The sequence below is a fragment of the Ovis canadensis genome, chromosome 2 (assembly GCF_042477335.2).
Source record: "Ovis canadensis isolate MfBH-ARS-UI-01 breed Bighorn chromosome 2, ARS-UI_OviCan_v2, whole genome shotgun sequence".
Taxonomy (NCBI): domain Eukaryota; kingdom Metazoa; phylum Chordata; class Mammalia; order Artiodactyla; family Bovidae; genus Ovis; species Ovis canadensis.
The window spans coordinates 55,739,967-55,764,792 of record NC_091246.1 but is presented as its reverse complement, the minus strand read 5'-3'; the positions used below and the strand labels follow the sequence as shown (position 1 = coordinate 55,764,792).

The window sequence follows — 24,826 nt, the reverse complement described above, 5'->3', positions numbered from 1 at the left end:
ACTTAAAACTTCATGAAAGAGCCACAAGAAAATCAAAACAGTTATACATAGGTTCTACTACCCTGGGAAAGCAAAAGGCAAAAGAAGCAAAAGAAAACAAAATGAAATAATTCCAAGTGATGTCTTGACCCCAATTGGGATCTAAAGTTATATGACAGAAGTAAGGAAAGTAGGTATTTAAAACCTTTACCTAAAGTTTTAACCTAAGGGAGCAGGATAAACCATATTTATTTTCTCATTGAAAAGAAGATTTATTTTGTTCCCATCCTAAAAAAGGTTGCTATTACCTCCCTTGTGCCAAGTGGTCTTCCCTTATACACCTCAGTGTACCTGAAACCACTTCCCCGTACCTGAAACTGCCTCCCCTCCCCCCTTTATCAAAAGCATCAAGGTTAACTTCATATTATATACAGATTAGACACAGATTAAGCCAACAGATTTAGAAGAGAGGAAAGCTGGCTGTACACACGGTAGGAGGTAGACCTGGAAGGCCACGTACCCCGATGATGGCATTCAGCTCTGCCATGGTCACCTGTTTGGCACGTTCGACAGCCTGGGCCACCTGCTGCTGATGCTTTGAAAACAAGAAGAAAAGGTATTAGTGAGGCAGCCAATAACTTCACTGTACCTTCCAACAAGACAAATACTGCATGTGGTGCAGACTGAGGTGTAACATGAGTTTAAATGTGAACTTGCTGGAGCACATATTATTTCACAGAACACAGACAACCAGGGAAAGGAAAACAGTGGTGCTGCCCATCTTTCTAAATAGCACCAGTTAACTTCTGATGGGAATTTAGGGTTCAGAATGGTAGAAAGGCAAAAAAAGACACCAAAAATGGTCATGTGAAGCCTTAGAAATCAATAGCATGGGACTGGGAAGATCATCCTGATTCTCAGAAAGGGTTTGCTATGGTAAATTTGAGCAGGAGAAATTTACAGCCATTTAAAACACCCCTTTGGATACTTAAATTTTAAACATTAAACCTGCAATCTCTTCTCTGGTCAACAAATCTCAACCCACCAGTTGGTTCTGGACTCTGGGAATTCCTTTCCTCCTTTAGTCCTGAGATGTTTCACCCGCCACAGGAGAAAGCAAAGACACACAAAAACACAAATATACACACACACATACACACACACACACAAACACACACTCTGAGATCACAGGCTGGAAATAGTCTGAACACCTCCCAGGTCCACTCACAAATAAAAACAAAGTTGCACGTCTCTTTGGGAGAAAGGAGACTATATATAGCAGAGACCCTGAATTACTAAAGTCTAACTAACAACAGGCTTCAAAAGGCCAACAAATCTAAATGGTAACATCACATAAACGCTATGCTGGAAAAGGCTGCCATAGAAATAGCAGGGATGGTGCTACCCAGCATGGAGCAGTAGATGCCAACAAGAACAGACACTCAGCATTCCAGCTCCAAGGCCCATAAGCTTTTCACTCTGTCTCAAGATATGTGCATCCTGTACACACTTAAAACACAGTTTTACATTTATTAGCTTGTATCCAAAAGTAAACTTTAAGGCAAAACTAAAATATACTGGTTTTGAGTCAATTTCATAGGTTTACTCACACAAAGAGCTTTCCCCTCTCAAAATATTAAGGTTAAACTATCTATGACTTCGTAACTTAATAAAATGGCTCATATATGGATATAACTCTGTAAGCCAAGGTAACATGAACATGTAACATGAACGCTCTTAACCTTAAAAGTATTGGCATCCACTCCCTCCACAGACAGCATTAAGTCAATCTGCCTTGAGGTACAAGGACAAATGAAATACCTGCTCCCATGATCAAGGCAACCCTAATGGAACCATTTTTAAAACGCAGTAAAAGAAACAGTAAAAGAGCACATTAATCATCAGAAGCTATCAAGCTTATACTCCTCCTTGAAGAAAAGGAAAGCTTTACGCTTGACAGTCATTTTGCAGTTTTCCATAGAAAAGAATTAATTTAAGGTTGAGCTATCGTCACTGCTTCCACAGCGTGCCCTTAGATCTATGAGATGAAATAGCAGGGGGTTTACACACTTCAGCTGTAACAGATGTTCTTCACACTTGTTCCTCGTGATAAAATTAACATCTTAAAACTAGCTAATTTGCAAACAGAGAAGCAACATAATTGCACTTTAACAGCTGAACAGTTTTACTTACTTCCTGAGACAGAAATGGGATGACTTGTGCACAAATCGTATTCAATCTCTTGGCGATTTCAGTCTATAAAGACAAAGTCATATAAATGGTTAGCGTATTTCATAATCAGTTCAGAAGATAAAACTTCATACCTAACAGTGGAGTCCTCTAACTGCCTCACTCTTAAGGGCATAAAATTGCTTTCCCAGGCTATGTTAGCAATATTTATCTTGAGATAAACAATAGATATTAATCCCACTTGCAAAGAAAGACATAATCGCACGTTTTATTGGTCACTTAAATAAGAGATAATGGGTAGTTTAATTGAGTCAGAAAATCTATGCAGTTTGAGGCTATATAATCATTTAACCTGGTGATTCCAAACCCTTCTGTACACTTATTTAATTATGGCATACCAGAGCACTTTTATGAAGCAAGTTCATTCAAACCAAAGTCAGAACCCTGGAGAGCAGAAGCACTGCCAAAGCAGACTAGCTCTAAAGTTGAGGTCCAGAGTGAGAGAGTGGAAGACCTCTTTCCACTTGTTTCAACTCCTGCACAACTGAAATTGAACTTTAATGTTAGCAAGCCTTCACCAAGTTTCAAAATTTCAAACAAGCCTAGAAAACACTGCTGAAACAGACTCAAATCCGGACAGTCAAGACAAGGGGTTCTGGATATCTGTAAAGTTTTACCACAACTCAGCATCAAATGCCAGGAGCAAAGTGACAGGGCCCACGGTTCCACTGAGTTTAAGAAAATGTGTCCTGAGTGTCCGTGGCACAGGCTATTCTAGAGCAAGGAGGAATAGTCCCTGCTCAGCTCCAAAGGCACAGGAGTCCCTCTGCAAGAGGGACAAATTGGCAAAGGAGGGAATACAGTGTGCTCTGCTCCCACACTAGGAAGGCTCCCCCTGCCCACCCCCCTCCTCCAACACCCTGCAGCAATGCAAAGGAGCCCTGCCTTCCTCTAACTCTGGAGAACAGTTCTGTTTTGCGAGGAGGTGGTGGGGGGAAGACATCTGAAGAGTCCTAGGTTGACCTTATGTATATATCTCATCATTTCTGTCAATGCTTACTGATGCCACCTCTATTACTGAATTAGGCAATGAAAAGGACTATGGGGAGAAAAAAAATTAGAAGAGCACAGCCCATGCCCTTGAAAGAGAGAGAATGGAATAAGTGAGATAAAGTAGAAACCTCAGGAACTGTATAATCAAGTACATAAAAAAGAGCTGCCTTTTGTCCTCTGCGATGATTCCAGTTAACTGAGCAACAAGCCTTTCCTTTTATGGGATTGGATTTACGCCAATCCAACTCAATTCTCCCTGACCACCATTGAGACAGGGTTACAGACCGTGCCTTGGAAGAAATGTACTGGAAAGGGAAATCACTGGTATAGAGAACAATCCCATGACCTTGCTTGAACAAGTGGAGCTAACAGATACGTATATGCAAAAAGGGCACAGCTGTACCAGGTGCAATCACAAAACTGGGTCAGCCCCACCTAGCTCTTTTGATCACAGCCACCCACTCAAGCGAACACAAGGTCACGGCTCTCCTGGAAAGCATGGGCCAGCTACCCTTGCCTTTGCAACAAGGTTCCACCCTGTATGTTTGGATAGACATAAAGAGGCAGAGATGCCCTTTGTGGGGTCTGAGGTCCTTGCTCTCCACTTTCCACCTGCCATACATTCCAACAGCATTCTGTTCTTACCCGGCCTCCAAAATTCTCTTCATGTTTTCCAATGTTAAAAATGACATCTGCTCACTCTGAGTAATATATACAGATGTATACTACACAGAAATACACAAGAACTAAGTCTGCCATCCAGAGACAACCACAATAATTCTGTGGTGATGCTGGGAAGCAACCCCCTAGGCTCTCATTATCTGTGTGTGCACAAGCCCAGAGTGAGAGAGACGCCTTGATATCAACAGGTCCCATGAGGTATACTGCTCTTCTGCAATTTGTTCCTTCCATTCAAATGTGTCATGGACACCCTTCCACTCCATAAAAACACATACGAGTAAGAACGTCATCAATATATCCCACTACACAAGCAGTCAGGTGTCTGAACACTCCCAACATCGGGGGTATTTCTTTTTCACCTAATATTCCACAATTACATGCTCTACGTCAAATAACCCTTTCCCTAGGTCTCTAAAAGGAATCTCTAGAAGTGAAATTGCTAGGTCAAAGTGTCTGCATATTTTACACTGTAATGCATGCTGATAAACTGCCTAGCAGAGAAGCTTACCAATTTATATTATCAGTCGATGATGGTGCTTGCCCCCGCCCCACCCGCCCAGCGTCAATACTGCGTTTCACTGACCTTTTTAAAATCTTTATCCATCTAACAGATTAAAAAATGATCTCATTTTTATTTGCATTACTCTGATTCTTCCTGAAGTCAAACATCTTTTCATATATTGATTGGTCCACTGTATTTTTCCTTTGGTATTTATTCACCCTTGTCTTTTTGTAGTAGTTCCTTCCATAAGGTAAATACTGAGTTTTCCATGGGTTTTCCACCTTGTCACCTGTCTTTCAACCTTGCTTAGTATGGGTGTTTGCGATACATAACTGCGTTTTCACATGGTCAGACTAAAGAATAGCCTTCCTGTGTTCCTGGCCTGTGGGTCAGGATTAGAACCCTCCCAAATTAAAGAAGCCATTCTTAATTTTCCTCTAGCGCTGCTACGGCTGTACTTTCTACATTTAATTACTTGACCTACATGGAATTTATTTTAGTTTAAGAAGGAAAGATGATCTTCTCTTTAATTAATAATTATATATGTTATTACACAGAGTGGCTTCAAGGTAGAAGTGAACTTCACTGTCAGGGGACAGTTAAGACCTGGTCTGAATGAAATGAACTCATAAACCTTTAATATTAATCCTTTAATATTAAGAGGAAAATAAAAGAAGTACAGATTAAAAGCACAGACCACATAAATTGGGTTAGCGCAGCTAAGACTGCAACAGGAGGACGAGTGTTAAAGATCAAAGCTCAAACTGATGCAGAGACATCAAAAGCCATACCATTTGTCCTGGGAATTCTCAATAAACGGTTTGGGAAAGAAACAGAAACAAGAACAAGAGAGAAGGATCTTGTCCCAGCTGTCTCCTTCCTCTGCCAGGTCTCTAATCCCTAATCTTAAAACCATCCTCTGACAAGTGAGCTTGACCTTGAGCCAGGAAATCTAGCTTCCAACCTCACCTCTGGTTTACCTTGAAATTCTCCAAGCTAGCTGTAGAGTCCCTGTTCCTGGCAGCATGAGGACACATCTGATCTCCCTGACAGTGCTCTGGGAGGTCTAACATCACCACCACTGCCGCCCTTCAAACAGTCTGGATGACAACTGACAGTGATTCTCCAGCATCATCTCTTGCTTCAACATACGGCTATTCCGACAAGAACTTAGCACAAATTAATAAGTAGTAGTGTTCTCTACCTGTGCTTCTATTCCTGACCACAGAGTTTACAAGCAGGTTAAACTGGATACTTGACCTTGCTCAAGCGGGTGTTGAGAAAGTCCCATAACCTTTTCAGACTGCCTTCTTTCTACCTCTTCCAAAGACGAGACAACTCCAATGGAAAAAAAACAAAAACAAAAACAAAAAAACTGCAGGCTAACTGTGTTTTCCACCCATAAATCATTTTCCTGACCAAAACTGAAGATGTATTTGGTACCTGCTAACAGACATATTGTTTATAAGTAAACTTACCCTGTGTCTGTATTTCTGACACCATGTAAGGCAACAACACTAAGTCAGCCTTCAAGAGCCAGCCCCAAACCAGATTTGCATGGAAACATTGCACCCAAAAACTTACCCAGCTGGGTAAAGGCCCCGGCATCAGGCCTTGCCTCAGGGACGGCAGGCCCCACCGAGGCTGCAGGAGTCCGTCTGTTCAGAACAAGCCTTTTTAAAGTGCATTATGTATTATTTTATTTTTGGCTACACTGAGTCTTCATTGCTGTGCTCATGCTTCGATAGCTGCAACTCACGCCTTAGTTGCCCTGCAGCATGTGGGATCTTCCCAGAGCAGGGATCAAACCTATCTCTCCTGCACTGGCAAGCAGATTCCTAACCACTGGACCACCAGGGAAGTCCCCAGAACCAACTTTTATTCTCATCAGTGCCAACTCCTTTCTCACTGATTTGCTTATGGTGATAAGAGTCAGCCTTCACAATCCAAGAACTTCCATCTCAGCAAAGTAGTACTAGGTGTCCTGAGTTAAGTCAGTTCAACGGCTGAGTGCCAGGTCTCTTATCACCAATCTACTTCAATGATTTATCAGAATCACATAAGCTAATATGTAAACTACTTATAAAGTGCTGTGCTCTCATCCCAGTCCTTTAAGGACGACCTCAAATCCAAATAGAAGCTGCCTTTCCCCTGTAACACCAATAAACAAATTCTAGGCCCTTCAAGATCCTCCAGAGCAATTTAACTTTATTTAGTAAACTAAGACTAAATATTGAAAATCACATCTGACATGAAGCTTCTGGACAGTTTCCTACAGCTTCCAGCATTAAGGCCAGCATCATGCAACTCAACCTAACAGGGAAGCAGGAGAAGACTCCTGATACAGCTCCTCGCTGAACCCTCCCCATCCAAACTGACCACAGGATCCCCTTTCCACATTTGGAACTTTCAAAGGAATGGCTTACAGAACCAAAACAGAATCCCCATACATCCCAAACTCAATGACCAACACTGAACTACATAAACCATTCCTAACCAGTGTTAGGAAAAGGCTCTGTTTACAGTAAGAAATCACATCTCAGTACAAAAGTCAGGTTGCTGTTGTTGCTTAGTCACTCTGTTGTGTCTGACTCTTTGCAACCCTCATGGACTACAGCCTGCCAGGCTCCTCTCTATCCATGGGATTTTCCAGGAAAGAATACTGGAGTGGATTGTCATTTCCTTTTCCAGCGGATTTCCCTGACCCAGGTATCGAACCTGCATCTCCTGCATTGCAGGTGAAGTCTTTACCGCTGAGCCATCTGGGAAGCCCGCAAGATTCAGATACATGTATATTTTAACAGAGTTAAAGAGGTCAAATATCTCAAAGGCCAGCAATGAACCGAGCTCTTCAACTGAAGATATGATCTTCTGGGCATCTGAACTTCCGTTTTTGGACTTCACGATTCCTAAAAGCTCAACTCTCCACCTTTTCATATTCCTTCCACCTCATCTAATTACCAGACTGAAGAGCCAGCCTGCTTTCCAACGGCTGCCCACTTCTCCACTACACACTGAGTAGTATATAATGAGGGTTGTTGGAGGCTCAAAGCAGGGCGAGGGCTGCTTAAGAGTAAATTGCCCATGGGTCTCAAAGCAATCCAATGGCACCCTGCCCAAAGTCAGCTTAGGGAGGGGAAACTCCACCACCATTAAATTGCAAATTGATGGATCATAAAAAATGCCGCTTATGCTGAGGGCTGGCAAACTGATCTTTTGGTTTCCTCGAACCAAGCGGGAGGCCAAGAGAAAAACACAGTGGAGAGCTGGTCATAAGTTTCTGGCAAAAGATAAACGGGCAAGAACATGAAAACAAAGCACACAAAAGGAAATAAATAATCTCTAAATCCCTTCTGACTAGAAGGTTCAGAGTCTGTAAAATGACAGCCTTCAATCCAGAAAAAATGTTCAGCCTCAGCAGCAACCAAATAAAATGCAAATGGAGTTCGAAGTAAGGTGGGTCATTCTGCACCAGTTATGTTAGCTTATTTTTTAAAAAATTAATGAAATCCAAAGCTGATGAGTCTTCTGGGAAACTGGAGCAATCATACATTACTGATGACAGAGTAAATTGGTACAGTCATCTTGGAAAGCAACTGGGCAATGCGTTTCAAGAGCATGAAATTATTCAAACCTTTTGGTAAGGCTTCCCACAGCTAAGAATTTATCCTAAGGAAATAGTTCAAATGAAAAGTATTCCATGCATGAAGCTGCTCACTGCAGCATAAGTTTCAAAGCAAAAGAGAAAAAGTCAGGTAAAGATATAACAGTAGTTCGACACATCACAACCATCTGCAGAGTTTTTGAAAAACTTAACATTTGCCCTCTTGATAAATCAGTTGTCTAGTACTATAAGAATGGTTAAATACACGACATCAACCCAAAGGCATGGCAGGTAACCATTTTAAAGTCATATTTATGATAATGATGCTTAAATAGCCAACATATTTACTGGATGAACCAGGAGAAGAACAAAGCTGTGGTGTTCATGTGCTTGTGTTTTTTTTTTTTTTTAAACAACATATGTATGTGGCCAAGCACTGTAATTTGATACCCCAAATAAAACCAGTGATTATCCTGCAATGGCAGCATTATCAATGCCTTATTTCCCCCTAGAGTGACCTTGCAGATGTCACCTGCCCTTGATTTACTGTTTGAATGTATTATTCCATGGGGAAGAGTGATCAGGGCCCCCACTACTGTGATGGACCCTGGCACTGAGTCTTGAGGATGTTGACAAACCCTGACACCCTTTAGGAGCCCAGCCCTCTCACAATCATCCTATCACACATGGAGAAGCAAATGCCTAAATGAAATGATGTGCCCACGTTCACTGCCTAGTTCTTTCTCCAGGGAAGTGGAAGTGGGAAACTGGAACATGCTCTAGACCAGAAACAAAGCTTAAACACTCAGCTTTATATGCAAAGCAATAGAGCCCACACAGGACCACAGCAGCACAAGGCCATGTCACTTCTGAGCCAGTGACAGGACCACAACACATGGCCACCGTATGTCAGCGACAGGGTCACCGGACCCCTGCTGCCTTGGGCAGAAGTACAGTGAAAGGCAAAGGCGGCATTTCACAAGGAGCCTCAGTCCTAAACTGCAAACCTTCAACAAATAACAGCAGCCAAACTGCATACCTCTGTCTTGCCCTTCAGAGGCAAAGAGAATTAGTGCCTCAGCACTAACTTCAGACAACCTGGCCCACCAATGAAGCAGAATCCATGAAAACAAAGCCACAAATACATCTCCCATTTCCTGAACAAGGTCTCTGATGTACCTAAAGATAATTCAAGATGTTTGCCTAATAGTGCATACCCAAAATCATCTATGCAAAACTCTGCAAATAATCTTCCGATACTCTGCCCACCCCTTTAGGAAGGGAAAAGGCTTCTTGGGCTACAGATCGCCTTCAGAACAATGGCTACGCACCAGACTAGCACCTTGCTTCACCAGCACACTCATGAAAAGGGAATTTTATCAGAAATTCTAATGCATCAGAGTAGCTTTTCTGTTTAAAATATAATGATGGAGATAAATGACTAGCCACGATTTGGGGGAAATCCAAATGAAAAGGACTTGAGATCTCTTTAAGTTGAGGATATACTAATCATGAAGTTATCATGTTTAAGAGTGCCCCAGGTTCACTTGAAGGGTTTGATACAACACACAGCTGAACCCACTCTTAGAATTTCTGAGCCAAGAGGTCTGGGGCCCCAGCATCTGCCTTTCTAACAAGGTCCCAGGTGCTCTGCAGATTTCTGGACCAGGGACCACACTTTGAGAACCTTGGAAATTGAACAGTCACGACAGAGGCAGCGTCTACTGCTTAACACACCTGAGCTCCAATTATATACAGGCTCTAAATGTCAGTTAGTGTAGCTACCCTTGGAGACTGGACCGGAAAGGTTAAAATAACTTGCCCAGGGTCAGAATTAAGCAGGAAGGAAGGTCAGATCTGTCTCTCTCCAAAGCCTTGCCACAGAGAGAGACGGTCGCCTTTCTCCACGCCTTTTTAGAAAATCGGACCAAGGCAAGAACACAAACCGAGGCTGGAGCAAGCCATTTGCCTACTGTGGGAAACCTCAAACTATATTCATTTAAATGAGTCCACCCATGGCAATGCAATCTCCTCCCTTCTTCAACCCGATAATTAAAGCAAAACAAAGAGGACCAGATGACAGAACCCCTTCAGTGGCTCAATTAATCAGAATACAAAGTCGCCAATTACAGGCAGATCATAACTTTCATGTTTCGCCTCCTCCTCATTTGGCAGCTTCTACAAGCACATTCTAGACCCCAGCCCTTTCCAACAGGGCCCCGACTCTCCTTCCACTGCTCACCTTTCACACTCACAGTTTCTCTCAGAGCAAGGAGGGGTTAAAATAAAGGGAAAGAAAAACCTGCTGAAGGCTGCCTGGGCGGAGATAGCAACACTAATTGCTCCCATTCTCTGGCTCCTTGTGAGGCAGATCGCAGGGGCCTGCATCTTCGGAGAAAGCTCTCGGATCTTCGCAGCAGCTCTCAGCAGAGCAACTCAAGTGCCCTTAATTGTTTATGTCCTTAATGCAGAGCCTCTTGAATGCATTCATTTTTAATAGCAGGCTTGAGTGTGGGGCCCATCAAAGAAGGACAAAGCAACTCTATTCTTTGGTCCTCCTTCCTGCAATGACAGTTTTCTGATTTATTTGCAAATGACAAGCTTGGCAGGCCCCACTTGAGGGCTGCCCTCTTTTTTTTTTTTTTTAAAGAATTCAGTTGCATTTTCCAAGATGAAGTCGAGTCTGCAACGCTGTGTATTTGTGTAAATTCTTCCCCCTTCAGTTCCTTCTAATTAATGACTTAAATGTTTTGACCCAACTGTTGCCAAGCAGAGCATTTGGGCTTTAATTTGTCATTTTGGTAAAGATGCATCCTTGACAAAAGCATCGCAGCTGTTTCAGTGCCTAAACAGCACATTTCCATTATTCAGAAACCCTTGTTGCGGAGTTCAGAAAGTGCTGCTCACAAGAAATCGTTCTGACTCATTCCATGATGGAAAAAGACAGCGTTCGGTGGTATCAGAGGAAAATGTGCTCTGTTGTGCCACAAGAAGGGTTTCAAGACAAACTCCACGGGGTGAACCACGGAACACTACCACAAATTAATCACCCATTGTTCTGGGAATGGAAAGAGAGCAAGCCTACACCTTTCACCCTCTTCACAGGGCTTAGTCCTTTAGGGAGCTCATGAGAAATGAGACAGTATCATACAACAGCAGGAAGATCAGTGGGAGGAAGAACCGGCTATACCATCAAGGCATGAAGGCTAAAATTACAATTACAAAAATAAAATATGCCTACATAAAGACAAAGACTGCACAAGAATATGCAAACACCAGTAGCCTCTGAAAACCGGGTTTATGAGAATGGTCTTGATTCAAAACATCAGAGCAACCTTTTAGGCCTGTTTCCCTGTGGCTCAGTGGTGAAGAATCCGCCTGCCCATTTAGGAGACCAGGATTCCATCCCTCGGTTGGGAAGATCCCTTGGTGAAGGAAAGGGTCCCAGTATTCTTGCTGGGAAATCCTATAGACAGCACAGCCTGGCAGGCTACAGTTCACGGGGTCACAAAGAGTTGGACATGACTTAGCGACTAAACAACAACAAACCCGTTTCTGGATGGTACTGGCTTCCAACAGTCTGTATCACTGTGCCCCTGCCCTCCATCATGATAAAGCAAACATCCAGTGCACACAACTATAAAGCACAATTTATCATCAGCTTTAGTATTTCTCATCATACCCTCTCCCCACATCTTACCTGGAGATCACTGGATAGGTATGAATGTTTCCCTAAAAGGTTGGAATCTTCAGCCAATCTAGATGGTGGGAAAGGAATCTCCTGCCTGAAGGGACCATGAACAGTGGTTCCCTAATTTTGTAAGCCTGCTGCAGCTCAATGACCCATACACATGAAGGACGGCTGCCACCCTTGTTCCAGAGTAACTTCCTGGGAAAAAGCAGCTACTTCATCAAGAGGTCTACGCCATCAAAGCCATGTGACATGCAGGAGAATGGCCCCAAGTTAGAGAGACACGTGTGTGTGTACGCACTGGTAAGGCCATCCTTGAGTCCCAGACTCAAGTCTCAGGTGGAAAGCCCCATCTCTGGGCCTGACTCCTCACAGGTTGAACTGCTGGAGAGGTGGTCCTTTGGGAAGGAAGACAAGGTTCCTAGCATTCCCAATTGAAACCTGGGGCTCTCTTTTCCATCAACATCAATGCCAAGAAACTCCAGAATGCAAGTTACCCCCTAGAGTGGCCAGAGGATGAATCTGAAGGGAGGGGGCTCTGTTGCAGACTGGGGTTGGGCTTCTGCCTCAGGACAGTCCTCTGCTGAACCTAGCAGTGCCAGAAAAGCATCAAAGTTTGAGGTGGGGGAAAAAAAAAAAAAAATTTTGCACAGTGACATCAAAAGTCAAGGAAAAAATTACTTTCTCAAAAGCATCTTAGATCATAATTAAAATGAAATCTGGAGACTTTCCTGGTGGTTCAATAGTTAAGAATCCACCTGCCAATGCAAGGGACACAGGTTTGAGCCCTGATCTGGAAAGATTCCCCATGCTGTGGAACCAAGTCCATGCACCACAACTAATGCGCCAGTGCTGTAGAGCCTGTGGGCCACAGAGAAGCTGTGCACGGCATCTAGAGAGGAGCCCCCGCTCACCACAACTAAAGGAAGCCCACTCAAAGTGACAAAGACCTAATGCAGCCGGAAATAAAGTATTAACTTACGAAAAATGAAATCTGACAGGCTGGTGAAAACTGTGTTCAAAGCATCACCTTTTGGAAAAACTTTTAAGTATTTATAAGATGGTAAGCACAAGGATCCTAGACGACAGACTTCATTAGTACACTCAAGAGCCACAGGATATTAACTTGGCTATGCAGGTGGATGTAAAGAGAAACAGCATTTTAAACACAAATTAAGGGACTTCCATGGTGGCCCAGAGGTTCAGACTCCCAATGTAGGAGGCCTGGGTCAATCCCTGGTTGAGGAACTAGATCCCACATGCCACAACTAAGACCCAGCACACACAAATAAATACAAATTAATTCTTAAACAAAGCACCTGATCATCACATCACATCACATCACAATACGATCCACAGACAAATCTAAGCAGTAAGAGAAAAATAATCATCACTTCTCCAACACAACAATCAAGCTACTTTCGGAGTAGGGGGGGGGGGGAAGTATGCTGTCTGAAGATAATTTAGTCAGGGCTACATGGATTGACCACAAATATATATATAATTAAAAGCATTTAAAGAAAAGCCCCCTTATGCCCAGTCATATCACCTTGTAATTTTAAAATGACACATCAATGTTATATGTTGTCTAACATTTACCAGGGAAGAATTAAACAAGAAGGGATGAAAGAATACTGGATAATCCAAGTGAGGGCAATTTATAAACCAGGGGCCACCAGAAGTTACCACTCCTATCATTCACCAGTTATTTTACAAGTGGACAAATCAATTTTTGTGCTAGTGTGTTTTTAGAAAGCATCCTAGATATTATTCCATTAATTATGTGGGTTCAAGACATGTCAATTCTTGTTTCCCAGAGCACAAGAAACCAAATTTAACCCACGTATTGTGTTACATGGGTCTGCACTCGCATGGTTCCCACAGGGCTGGGCTGGCTCAATAATGTTGAGCTTCTTCTGGAAGAACAGAATAGACTTCCTGCCATTTGGACTGTGAAACACAGTAATCCACCAGGGAATAAAGGTCAATGTTGCACTTTTGGTCATTACTGAATCATTTGAGATGATCTGCGGTGAGGATGAGAGGAAAATCAAAGGCTGTGAGAACGCTGCAAATGGCTTGACCTCAGACCAATTTCCATCTCCATCTGTCTAATAGACATGTGGATAAAAAGCCTCCCTCCTTCTGGGCTACTCTGCTGTTTTCAAATCCACCGCACAAGCCAGGAACCAGTTAAACAATATGTTAATAAGGGGAAATAACCTTCTAAGCCCCAGACTGACACTTACTCAGGTTTTAGGGCACCAGCTCAAGTTTGGAAAGCAATTTTCCAGTCTGCGAGCAGTACTGCAAAGGAGAAATTCTAACGAATATGGAGAATCGTCTGCAGTGCAGGCGCACGTGCCAAAAATCTCCTTATTTGTACATGCAAATATATGCATGCTCACACACCTCCGCCCCCCCCACCAAAAGACAGCCACACGATTTCTATTGCGTCTGCTAACACAAAGGAGAACAGCAATTCCAAACACTGTGTGCTGCTGAGGAATCTTTTTTCTTGCAAGTGTCCAATTAATGCTGCTTAATCATTATTAAAGCATTTCAATCATTAAAAACAAAATATTCCTGGGAACCCAGAGCCTACTTATCACTTAAGCCACGGAATAAATGTTAACACCCTGACTTTATGTTAATACTCCTCTTCCCTGGTTTGGTCAAGCTCCTTTGTGAAGGTAATGCTGGTCCATATGTAAGTTTAGGCCCCCACAGTATATCAATGTCAAACAACATCGTGTCAAGCTAAGATTCAATTCAGGTAAGTGCCACTGCCAAATTTTCTTGTTCCCAGACGGGCTTTAAGATTATTTTATTGCTTAAAATTTAATTTGTTCCAACTCGTGTCTCCATGACAACGTTGGCTAACCCTGCAAATCATTTGGGTAATTGGATATCTTATCTTTCTATTGCTCTCAAATCGAATGATTCTGCTAGAATTGTAACAGCCAATCAAATTTACAGTCCTCCTGAGTAATAGACTTGGAAAAGTAGCCACATTCATCTCCTCTTTACAGCCATATTAACCAGTATGCGACAAACAGTAGAATCTGGTCTTCAAACTATACTCCAAACTCTAAGTGATGTCAATACTAATATCCACACTGTGCAAAGTCTACCCAAAAGCCCCTTCCCTTTTATACTATTTTAATTTGCAAAGCAACAGTTGGTACCCACTCCATATAAATCTTGAGCAATTTCAGGATTTTGAGGGAAACCAAAGAGTTTATCAGAAAAAGTAATAATAAAATAAAAGTCTCAACTTTTGGTGGGTACTTGACCTTGTGATAAAATCATGACCGAAACAATGGCTGCACAAGATGACGGCAGTATACCACCACTGATCTGTCTGGGGCTCTTTCAGGCGGGTAAACCACATCTGATACTGTACATTATAAAAAGTAAGAATGAACACAGATTTAGCAACCAGTTCAAAAATCTCTGTATCCCTAGAGAAATCCAGTCGAAATGTGACACCCCTTTAATTTCATTTAATTCATGAATTCAGAACAGTCACAGCATTCAGAATAATCAATTATGAAATAAGAGTTTTTTTGGTAAGATTCAAAAGTCAGCCAGTCAGTTAGTGGTATGATTTTGGCCTTTGGTGAGCTAAAAAGGACAGGAGTTGGACACATTTCAATGGTCCAGGTCCAATCTTCTCAGGAGCTGTACAAGGACACTAGCCCCGAGGGAGCTCAGGGCCCAGGCATTTTAACAGGGCCATCCAGCTTACCAAAGGAAAAGGCTCCGTAACCCAGACCAACCGGCAGGCCAAGGGGTTCTCAAGAACTTCATGCTTTGTCTACAGACACTCAGAGGACTTTAGGACTTGAGCTAAACACAGAGCCACAGCGTGGGGCATCTCAGCACACTGAAGTCAGTGGCAGCAGGGGTTTTAAGCAAGCGTGAGAGCAGGCACTGGCACAATGGTCCAGGTGTGCCCTCTTTTAACCCAAATACTTACAAAAAGTTGCTACTGCTTCATGCCTGGCAATAAGAGTCAACAGTCTAAACTTCCAGTCCATTCAGTCCCAATGGCCCTGCTTTTCTCTCCCTCCTGTGGGTTTTGTGGGTGTGTGTGTTTTCCTGCTTCCTCAAATACTAGCACTTAAGTAGCAATTGTGAACTGACAGTCTACAAAAACCTCAAGCCCATGGAGTATGTGGAAAATACTGCAACACATCTACTCAAACTTTCGCACGCACTTCAGAATTTTCATAGCCAAAGAAAACTATACATATCAATTTACATTCCCACCACCAGTGTAAGAAGGTTCCCTTTTCTTCGCTTTCTCTCCAGCAATTTTGTTTGTAGATTTTTTAATGATGGCCATTCTGACTGGTGTGAGATGACACCTCATTGTACTTTTTTGATTTGCATCTCTCTAACAATGAGTGATGTTTGTTGCTACATATTTGTCAGTGATGTCAACTGCTACATATTTTCAGGTGTTTTTTGGCCCTCCGTATGTCTTCTTTGGAGAAATGTCTGTTCAAGTCCTTTGCCCACTTTTTGACTGGGTTGTGTGTTTTTCTGGTATGGCACTGCATGAGTTCCTTATATATTTTGGAGATTAATCCTTTGTCAGTTGTTTCACTGACAATTAGTCCTAAATGAGGTGGATGAACCTAGAGCCTATTACACAGGGTGAAGTCAGAAAGAGAAAGACAAACACTGCATATTAATGCATGCATATGCAATCTAGAAAGACGGTACTGATGATTCTATTTTGCAGGGCAGCAATGGAGACACAGACACAGAGAACAGGCTGTGGACACAGTGAGGAAAGGAGAGGGTGGGACAAATTGAAAGAACAGCACGGACACATATATATTACCATATGTAAAACAGACAGCAAGTGGGAGTTTGCTGTGTGACACTGGGAGCTCAACCCAGTGCTTTGTGACAACCTAGAGGGGTGGGATGGGGACGTAGATTGGGTGGGGGGGGGGGGTGGTTCAGGAGGGAGGGAACATATGTATAACAGTGGCTGATTCAGGCTGAGCTGGCAACTGGATGGAGAAGGCAATGGCAACCCACTCCAGTACTCTTGCCGCAAAGGTCCCGTGGATGGGGGAGCCTGGTAGGCTGCAGTCCACAGGAATGCTAGGAGTCGGACACGACTTCACTTTCACTTTTCACTTTCATGCATTGGAGAAGGAAATGGCAACCCACTCCAGTGTTCTTGCCTGGAGAATCCCAGGGATGGTAGAGCCGGGTGGGCTGCCGTCTATGGGGTCGCACAGAATCGGACAAGACTGAAGCGACTTAGCAGCAGCAGCAGCATGGCAGAAACCAACACACTATTGTAAAGCAATTATCCTTCAATAAAAAAATAAACCAAAAACCTGTATGTGTGTATATGTCATCAAGACACACGTTTTTTTTTCTCCCTTTCTCCAACAAAGCAACAACTGTCTTTAATTCATCCACACATCTTTTTTTTTTCCAGGATAATAAAATTCTCTTCCAATTCAAAATCTGATTTTCAACGTTACATCAAAAAGAAAAAATAAAATAAAATAGGAAACACACCTCCCATCCTTTATTCTGCCAGAACTCACTTCAATAAAAATGAACCAATCTGTTCTCTGTTGTTCACCCATCCCCTTAAATGAAAAAACTCAACACAAAACTATTCTCCCTGGTAGCTGTATTAACTACTTAACGCTGTGCCTTCCAAGGGCACATTTTGCTGTTTGACTTAAATAAGGCATCTTAATTCCTCTAGACCACATATGTGTGCGTTTGTACATATATATGTGCATGCTCAGTTGTGTCCAACTCTTTTCAACCCTACAGACTGTAACCTGCCAGGCTCCTCTGTCCATGGGATTTTCCTGGCAAGAACACTGGAGTGTGTTGCCATTTCCTCCTCCAGGGGATCTTCCTGACCCAAGGATCAAACCCTCATCTCCTACATCTCCTGGACTCCAGGTGGATTCTTTTACCACTGAGCCACCATGGAGGCTGCCAACAGGAGATTAAAAAAAGAGAGGAAAAAAAAATGTCCTTTTGAACCTACAGATAAATGCTCCTGATCTTAAAAGTAAACAAACAATAAAAACTTTGAGGGGAAATACTGGAAAGCAAACAGTTCAGATGCAGGAAGGAAGGAAACTGGATTTGAAAAACAATAGGGAGCATGGCCTAGAATTCCAAATACAGTGTACAGTTTAAAAGGAATCAATAATAGAGTCAATAACAGATTCTGAGAACAGCTGTCTTGAGACTGCCCAAGTACAGGCTCCTGCACACAGAAACTCGCTCAATCCTGATAACTACCCTATATGGTAGGTGCTACTGTCATCCCCTAACCTTCTTACCTGGTTTTTTCCTTTGCAAGGAGGGATAATTAATATCCAAGGGAGGCTGGAAGCGTTACAGAGAGCTCCTAGGTGCCTTAGTGGTAAAGAATTCGCCTGCAATGCAGGAGACAAGGGTTTGATCCTCGGGTCAGAAGATCCCTTGGAGAAGGAAATGGCTACCCACTCCAGTACTTGCCTGGGAAATCTCATGAACAGAGGAGTCTGGCAGTATACAATCCATGGAGTTGCAAAAGGAGTCAGCCATGACTTAGTGACTCAATAACAACCTACTGCACAATTTCTAGGGCACATGGAGCTCAATACATGGAGCTAAGAATACTCTCATGTCCCAAATAAGCTTACTTCTGGTGGCCCAGTAGTAAAGAATCTGCCTGCCAGTGCAAGAGACATGGGTTCGAACCCTGAGTTGGGAAGATCCCTGGGAGAAGGAAATGGCAACCCACTCCAGTATTTTGCCTGGGAAATCCCATAGACAGAGGAGCCAGGAAGGATACAGTCCATAGGGTTTCGAAGAGTCTGACACGACTTAGCAACTAAACAATAACAACAATAATAAACCCAAGAAGCTGACTTTTGAAAGCCTAAGTGCTCAAACAGACGAGTGTCTGAGAACTGAGTGGGCACCTGTAGCTGCAGGTTGCATGGGGACCAGATGCCCTTCCTCCATCCCAGGGGCCCAACCATTTTTCTCTCCATACCAGACCAAGATGCAAATCAATGTTTAAGACCCCCTTTCCTAAACCAAAAGCAACCTTTTTATTTACACTCACTAATCCATAGAAGCCTTTCAAATGGCACAAATAAAGGCAGCTGCATTTTGTTCTCTAAATCAATTTTCTCCCCAGCCATCAGCTAGATGTTCCTGCACAGAGAAAGAACAGCCCTTCCCTTCTAATTCAAAAATCCATACTGCCACTGCCCTTGCAAACTGCTAAACAAGCAGTATCGGCAAGTCACTTGTGTTCTGTAATATATTTACTGCAAATCCCAGTGGCTCACCTCCTAATGCAGTTTTTTATCGTGTCTGTGAGTGTCAATACACTGGCCAGTCACCTTACTTGTAAGAGGCTCTGCTCAGCTATTTGCTCAAGGCATCAAGAGGGCACAGAGGACAAAGGCTGTGCTCCTAGAGGCCCCAGCGATGGAGAGCCTGCTCCTCATGCCAGGATCCTCAAAGAGGTTTTGGTCTCTGGCAATTCACATCCTAATACCACCCACAGCATCTGAGAGGCCACCTTATATTCTCCATCACCAGAGCTTCCATTCACACAAAGTTCAAAATCAGAGTCCTAATCAGAGTCCTTCCCAGTTTCCTACCTATCAACACTAAAGCTGTTCCCCTGGTGAATTTGCTGATCACATCTGAAAGGTGAATTATCAAGCACCAAAAGGGGAAGGGGAATCTGGCTTTTTTAAGTACAAACCTCTGCTTTCAGATGAGAGCATAAGAGCAAGCACCCCAACACCACATAATGATGGATCATCTAATATAATCACGCCAAAAACACATAGGGCAAGCTAGAAGAAAATGTTACAAAATGCGACAAACACCTATTCAGATGGAATTCTTAAGAACTGGAGAAATTTGGAGAAACTCCCCTTCCATGTGCATCAGCCTCAAAGGTTGCTAAAGAAAGACTTGAACTATCTATTTACCTTTCAAGGTGGGAAGGCAAGCGCTCTATGCAAGATATGGGACAGGCAGAGATATTACAAAAATGTTACTTTACAGACTCCTGGGATCAAATAGGTGGGTATAATACAGGGTGTTCACTTTACATTTCTTTCTCCTTTTCTGTATATTTGAAACTCTTCATAGTAAAATGTTTGGGGTGGGGGTATGAATTCTGTAAAGACAGGTAAATCATGCCCATGCTCAGTCGGGTCTGACTCTCTGCAACCCCACGGACTGTAGCCCACCAGGCTCCTCTATCCATGCAATTTTTCAGGCAAGAATACTGGAGTAGGTTGTCATTTCCTTCTCCAGGGAATCTTCCCGACTCAGGGATCAAACCCGTGTCTCCTGCATTAGCAAGCGGGTTCTTTACCACTGAGCCACCTGGGAAACCACCTGGGAAGCCTCTATAAGTAAATAATCAATAATATAATTATTAAGAAACCTGGTGACTAAATCAAGTCTAATGCCCTGGGAGAAGCTTGTAATGCAACTTATCCGCAGCTCTGTTAGTGGTTGTGGTCATCCTTATGAGATAAACGGTGGTTCCCAGGGCAGTAATGCATGCACACACTCAATTCACATGGAAACCCAGACCTCAGAAACATACTACTTCTGTTTTCTCTTTTTATCTTTTTACTACAAACTGAAATATATTACTCTAATTAAACTTCCCTAAGTAGCCTCTGTAGATATTTGACTATAAATCATTTTTCCAAAAGAAAAACATCTGAGCAAAAGTGGTTGGATGAGATTAGAACTGTAATCCTACAAAACATCTAGTGAAACCAAACAGATTTCACTCTTAATTTTATCATAAGGACTCATACTGGTACTCTAGAGTCAAGTTTTTAATCTAGATTCCATGGACTTGCTGATGGATCTTAAGATGTCCACAAAGAGCCAAAATTGTTTGGCAAAGCTACATGTGTATTAAAATGCATATGGTTTTTTGCCAAGCAGGTTTTACCTGATTTTCATATGGGTTCAGGATCCAAAATAGTTGCTCTACCTGCTCTGAGGGGCACAATAAATGCTACTTAAATGCTACTCAGGGATTTTCCTGGTGGTCCAGTGGCTAAGACACCACAATCGTAATGCAGGGGGCCTGTGTTCAATTCTTGGTTGAGGAACCAAATTCCACATGCCACAACTAAAGATCCCACACACTGCATTAAAAAAAAAAAGAAAAAAGATCCTGTGTGCCACAACTAAGACTTGGCACAGCCAAATACATAAATAAATACTTCTTTTTTTTTTTTTAATTTTTAAATGCCTACTCAAACTCACTGGGAAAGATGCAAATCTCAAACTCAAGCCTCAAGCAGCCTGCAGCATAGTTGAAGTAACACAAAAAGGCACATGAAAACACTACTACAAAAATCAGAGCAAAAATAAGTGATGTGACAGCCTCCTGTTGGGAGCAGCCATGGAAGGCCTTGAAGTAAAACGGTAGTGTTGGTATTTGAACTGGATCTTGAAGGAAACTGAAGAAGGCCATGTGAACTTTGACAAAAAAGCCTGGACATTTAAGAAAACAGAAAAACACAGAGCATGTTTTAGGTATGAAGAAGGGACCCATTTGGCTGGATTAAATGACCTGGAGGGGAGAGGATGGAGGTGACCAGGTAAGACTGGCAGGGACAGTGACCAGAGGCAGACACAGAGGCTGTGAGTGATGGGCAAAAGGCAACCACCAGAGTGGGAAGTCAAAATTAGAAAAACCGGGCATACCGAAGAGATAAAAAGACCCAAGCCTCTCATTCACTCCCTTAAAGATGCTCCCTTCCAGGATGAGCATTCCAAGACTGTTTACAATGTGGGTTAATGTTGACCGTGGAGTCAGGATGCCCCAAGGGCCGCACGGGACAAGCCAACAGAGAGCACCAAGACTGTGAGAAGTTCGATGTTAACCCCTCCAATTAAAATTCCCATTTATTATACATGTATGCAACAATCAGTATAGTAACATATTTACAGAACTTACCAATTCATAAGTAAACAAGTCTGGGGATATATTTTTAAACTTTTTACCGACAGGCTGTACAAAGCTAGTTAGATCACTAAAGACAGTACTATCAAACCCAGCCTAGAGAATTTCCTGGAAGTCCAATGGTTAAGATTCCGTGCTTTCACTGCTGCAGGTGCAGGCTCAATCCCTGGTTGGGGTATTAAGATTCCTCAGGCCATGCAGCAGAGGGGAAAAAAGAAAAAACAAACCCAGCCTAGTACCATGTGTATTTATTTCAGCGGTTTAACAAGTAGCATGATTTGGACATACAAGTTCAAATGTACCTATATTCTCAAAGACAACTGATTCCACTATCTACTGAAAATCGGTACACTACCCCTTTCAGCATGCACAGCAATGCACACCCACCACACTTAATAGCAATTTTTCCTCTCTTTGGCAAGTGGAAAAGCTGATTCAATGAACAGAATTCTTCTGGTTTGATTTTCCTTATACTCAAAATAGCCTTCACCCTTCCCTTTTCCGGCAAACATATTTTGTGGTCAAAGAATGACCAAGAGGCAAATAATGCTACTAGAAAAACTAGAAAAATGTGTTTGTTACATCTAGCATGAAAACATGGCGGGTGGGATGAAGGTAAACAATATTCTCATGGTTATGACTGTTACGCTGCCTTAAAGTAGGCAAGCGGAATTAAAAATGTACTAGGTACCAAAAATTGAAATGTAAAATAATGAAATACAGACTTGTTTGAAATCACAGGTTAGTTCGTAAAACTTTGTGACAACATTTCTTGTAGTTTCACAAAAAGCATTATGGTGACTGCGTGATCTATAAACTGAACAGTTCTGTAATCACTGTGGTCTTGCAAACAATTTTAGAAACCATTTTTTTTCCTTTAGCCAAGTGAATTGTAACACAGGAATCTCTTAATCTATGTTAAAATTTCAGTGTAAACTTTTTTCATTTTTCTAATCAAACCATGCCTCAGAAAAAAGTTAGAAAATCTCTCCCATACCTGAGGGGCTCATGCCTACACACACATACACACACACACTCTCTCTCTCTCTCTCTCTCTCTCTCTACTTCAAGCACCAAGCCATATTCATGGAACAATCCTATGGCACATTTCTTACTACAGCATTCACCAGTTCCATTATCGAACACTATTTTTGAAGATATAAATACTTTATCTTGTCAAATCAGCCAACCTCCCAAAACAGTTGTCTAAAATTTAATTAAAGACCATTACACCAAATACTCCGCATTAAATGTACTAGTCCTAAGAATTTCCATTTTTAAAAATCTGAAGCAACAGCTAAGTACCAGGGAAGGGAAGGGTGGGGGTGGGGGGGCGGGGGGCATAGGACATGACTGAGTCAATCAAGGCTTAATGAGAGCCCAGTCAGTTTCTTAGTTTCCTCAAATTTAATCCAAGCCTGGAGACCACAAAAGTTTAATAATAGAAAAGTCGAAGACTCAGATCTAGGGAAACTCAAAATGGTTCCAGGAGCCAGTAACTGAATATATCTTTAGTGAAACTACCACACAAGATATTTATTTAAATATTTGCTAAAGGAACAGCTTTTCCTTTCTGTGTTTGTTAATAAACACTATTCGAAGGGACCTCTGAAGCCTCTGGACAGACTCTCCTCAGCTGACATATACGCGGAGCTGGGTTTGAAGCCCGGTGGAGGATGCTCCTTGCTCTGGAGGAGTGAGTCCCCTCTGCAGGGCAGAGCTCTACGTCAGAGTCTGTCTAGTCTCATCACCCTCTTCTCAGAGCAGGAAATCAGGGTCAAGGCAACTTGTTAATGACCCACCCCATCACCAACAGGGTCCCTAATAAGTGAGTTCAGTCAGCTCTATCTTACACCAAGACAGATCCCACACATCCCTGGGACATTTCACCTAGCCCTGCCCTCTGGAGATGCAGAGCAAAGGGGAAGGGAGGGCGGCTCTCTGCCCCAACATGTGCCTCCCTGGCCTCACCTCACCCTATTCCCAATCCTGTTAGATTCTGCCCCTACATAAAATGCTGGCATTTTGTTCCTCATGGGTTTTCTGGCTCTGATTTCGAACTTTAAAAATATTTAAAAAGCTTGATGGTTGGATGGCATCATCGACTCAAGGGGCACGAGTTTGAGCAAACTCTGGGAGACAGTAAAGGACAGGAAAGCCTGGCGTGCTGCGGTCCATAGGGCTGCAAAGAGTGGGATACAACTGAGCGACTGAACAACAATTAGGCTTTCTGACACCGCCCTTAAACTCTGTGCCCAAGGCAAATGCCTCACTCACCTATCCTAGTCATGGCCCTGGAAAGAAACCCACAACGAGCCCAGCTGTGGAAGGGGTCAGGAGGGTACTATGTAAGGAGCGAAGGATAAAAACAACCAAAAAAAAAAAAACAAAACAAAGGCTAATCTTGCACCTCGGAATCTAGGTTCTACACACAGGGAGCTTTATCTCTTAACTCCTACTTGTAAAGGACAGGCCTGGCTAATGAAATGAAGTGAGGGACCACTCCAACCTTGATGACAGCTATCTTCTTTGTATTACAAGATGGAGCTTTAACTCCAAGTGCCTATACTCCAGCTGATCAGTTCCATTCAGAGATGCTGACTTAGAAAAAAAAAAAAAACCTCAAAATGAGAAGCTGTAGACTGAAAACCCACATGGTTTAAAAGCAGGAAGAAAGGTAAAGCGTACCGACAAAAATAATAAGGGTCACATCTAAGGAATTAACCCACGACTGAACCCCTAACAGTTCCACCACAACACTTTTAAAACACTACTGAAGAACATTTCTTTCTAGAGAGGTACTTTAAAGCACTTACCAAAACCGTGAAAGCAGTTTTAACTCCAAAATTTATATGGTCTGAGACACTGTGCTTGCTGAATTATCACATAGAGTTTTGAAATGTTCAGCTCTCATCTTTTTTTTTTCCCTTCCTTCTCCTCTCCTTCCCCACCCCGCAATCAAGACTGCAGAAAACTTTCCTACCAGTCCTTTCATTTATTTTTAAATTCTTCCACCACCCTGGAGAGCCCTAAGCACTGCCTGCTCTTCAAAAGAATACAGGCACAGAGAAGCAGAGTAATCAATCAAACTCACTGCATTGCTGGGTTTCA

At 42.6% G+C, this 24,826-nt stretch overlaps 1 protein-coding gene across 4 annotated transcripts in view; it reads right to left on the bottom strand.

The window, feature by feature from the left end:
- LOC138433508 (transducin-like enhancer protein 1) overlaps positions 1-24,826 on the bottom strand; it is a 92,543-nt gene that overhangs the window by 60,060 nt on the left and 7,657 nt on the right. For all 4 annotated transcript variants that reach the window (XM_069576295.1, XM_069576296.1, XM_069576297.1 and 1 more), the window contains exons 5-6: positions 2,173-2,235; positions 500-574 (exon numbers count right to left, since the gene is read on the bottom strand). In XM_069576295.1, the coding sequence (XP_069432396.1) occupies positions 500-574; positions 2,173-2,235 (138 nt within the window). The remainder of the gene's footprint in view (positions 1-499; positions 575-2,172; positions 2,236-24,826) is intronic.